The sequence below is a fragment of the Limulus polyphemus genome, unplaced genomic scaffold (assembly GCF_000517525.1).
Source record: "Limulus polyphemus unplaced genomic scaffold, Limulus_polyphemus-2.1.2 Scaffold1078, whole genome shotgun sequence".
Classification (NCBI taxonomy): Eukaryota; Metazoa; Arthropoda; class Merostomata; order Xiphosura; family Limulidae; genus Limulus; species Limulus polyphemus.
The window spans coordinates 263,669-265,876 of record NW_013666688.1 but is presented as its reverse complement, the minus strand read 5'-3'; the positions used below and the strand labels follow the sequence as shown (position 1 = coordinate 265,876).

Genomic DNA, 2,208 nt, shown 5'->3' with positions numbered 1-2,208 from the left:
ATTTTCAGTAAATAAGTTGACAGTGTTTTAGATTATTTTCATATACTTGTGTCATTATATTCGTTTCTGATGTCTTGCATATAAAAGTGTACTTTCTTTGCTAGTTTCAGCAAAATGTTTCTGATTTCCGATAGACTGTGAATTGTATAGCATACAGTCTTGATTTCAGCCTCCCCGCTATCTTCAGGCACGTGGCTGTGCCTGAAAATTCACACCGCCTCTGTGTTTCATGCAAACAACTACAGCAGTCGCCCCTTGCTATTATTAAGAGCATGTTTGAAATTTATGTTTAGTTTGAGACATCGTATGCAATAAGTATCAAGCAGATTGCGTCAAGTAAAAAACGAAAAATCGTTTGAATTCGAGAGCGTCACGTGGTAAGACCTTAAAAATCAGCTACCCGCCGTGGGCAACTGCAGGATGTGAAATGCGTTACATTTGTTCACTTGTTTATAAGTGTGTCTCACCAAACAACTTTCTTCCTACGTCTTCTTTGCGAGGTTGAGATCACATGAATTGATGATTACTTTCCGTTTCTCGATAAGAAAACCGCTGGAGACAGAAGTTTATAAAGCTTTTAAATTTCTCCTGCAAAGCTCACGTAATTACTCTATGTTGAAGCTATATTATAGAATTTCAACATGTGCATGAAAATGGTTTCATGTTTTAAATAGACTAGAGATATAAGACAGCTGAATAAAAATAATACATCACTTGGCAAATATTAATGTACAGTGAGCTAACGGTTCGCTGTTAAACGTAAGAGTAAGAACTGAGTTAATTTCTGTTTCAAACCAGCTCTACTTATGTATAGTTGGAACATTTCTAAGCAAGGTTCTGAAAAATAGGCATGTTCACCAAAGGAACGTTAAGATTTTTATATTCGAGATGTATTTGGAGCCGTTTCTTTCGTCGCTCTTACTGCCCGAGACGAAGTGGAGTTATTATTGTCGTCGACCAGAATGAAGTACGATATGTATCTTCCTGTGTTTGAAGAATCGGGATGATTTGAGAACAGCTAACACGATGAGTTATAAGTCATGAAATTCCAGTGTAAAGATCCAGAAATGAGTAAAATACATATCAATACCTAACTTAGAAGACTATAGAGTCCAAGAAACTGCATGATTTTTGATATAGTGTTCGAAAATCCAAATTTTTCTCGTTAATGTCTGATACAAAGTGTAAGGAGGAACTCAGAAAATAGGTATTAATAGGTAAAACTGATTCTTGGCTGTGGAACTTGACTGATATATTAAAAATTTCCCAAACTGTCAGCTTATTATTCCACATGGTTAATTGCTTAAGGATAAGATGTCAACCCATTTGTTAGTGAAACTTTTTACAGTGTATTGTGATGGTAGCAAGTGGAAGTAAGATTAATAAACAGAATAATCACGTGTGTTTCATGTTACATACCATCAAGTTCTATTCGATGATTGTATAAAGCGGAGTTTCACTTAAATGTTCAAAGCTCGAAGCTGTTTGATTAGTTAAAAACACCTTTGGAAACACGTTTTCTAAAACTGTCTCAAAACAACTAAGGTATTGTGTATTTTTTACTTTGTGGGATGTGTTATTTGGGCACCTATATTTTACTATCCTGTTCCTTAAATTTGTTCGCACCAATTTAAACTTTCAACAACGATATGAGGAAAAATCGTCCGATGTTGACCGTTAATTCACTGCTCTACAGAATAGCATCTGCAAAATCCAACGAATTGTGGCTTCAGTCTACGGGACATGCACAGTTTGCAGGTAGTTAATCCACAATGCTTTGGATCCTTAGTTAAGTATCTCAAGGCCCATCTTGGTTGCAGTATCAGGGACATGCACAGTTTGTAGGTAGTTTGATACCGTAAACTTTAAAGAATCTAAAACAACGACTGACAGTTAGGTGTCAATTTGTTCTAAGTTGCGTTTTCGTTTTATTTTAACCAGTAGTTTGTTGCTTGTTGAAACTATTGCATAATTGACAACAGATCATTTGCTTTTGATTAAAACGTTTCTTCCAAGTACAATTTTTCATTATTCGAAAAATTAAGTCTTAGGACAATATAACATATAAGCACTTGAATAGGTTCATTAATAACTTGTTTTTTTTTAATCTGTGTGTTATACCCCACTGTGCTTTTCCATGTTAATATATTGTTGCGTCATCGAGATCACGTGACAATTCTCACGCTCTCTTGTTTCTAGAACTATCTT

General features: G+C 35.1%; 1 protein-coding gene across 2 annotated transcripts in view; it reads left to right on the top strand.

The window, feature by feature from the left end:
• Positions 1-582: 582 nt before the first annotated feature.
• LOC106462033 (retinoic acid receptor RXR-alpha-A-like) overlaps positions 583-2,208 on the top strand; it is a 29,844-nt gene continuing 28,218 nt past the window's right edge. The window contains exon 1 of one of the 2 annotated variants that reach the window (XM_022389160.1): positions 583-601. Coding sequence is in view for 1 of the 2 variants with exons in the window: in XM_022389159.1 (XP_022244867.1) it covers positions 1,650-1,758 (109 nt within the window). In the remaining variant the exon portion in view is untranslated. Of the gene's footprint in view, positions 602-1,582; positions 1,759-2,208 lie in introns of those variants that run through there. The other variant, XM_022389159.1, reaches the window with a different exon arrangement.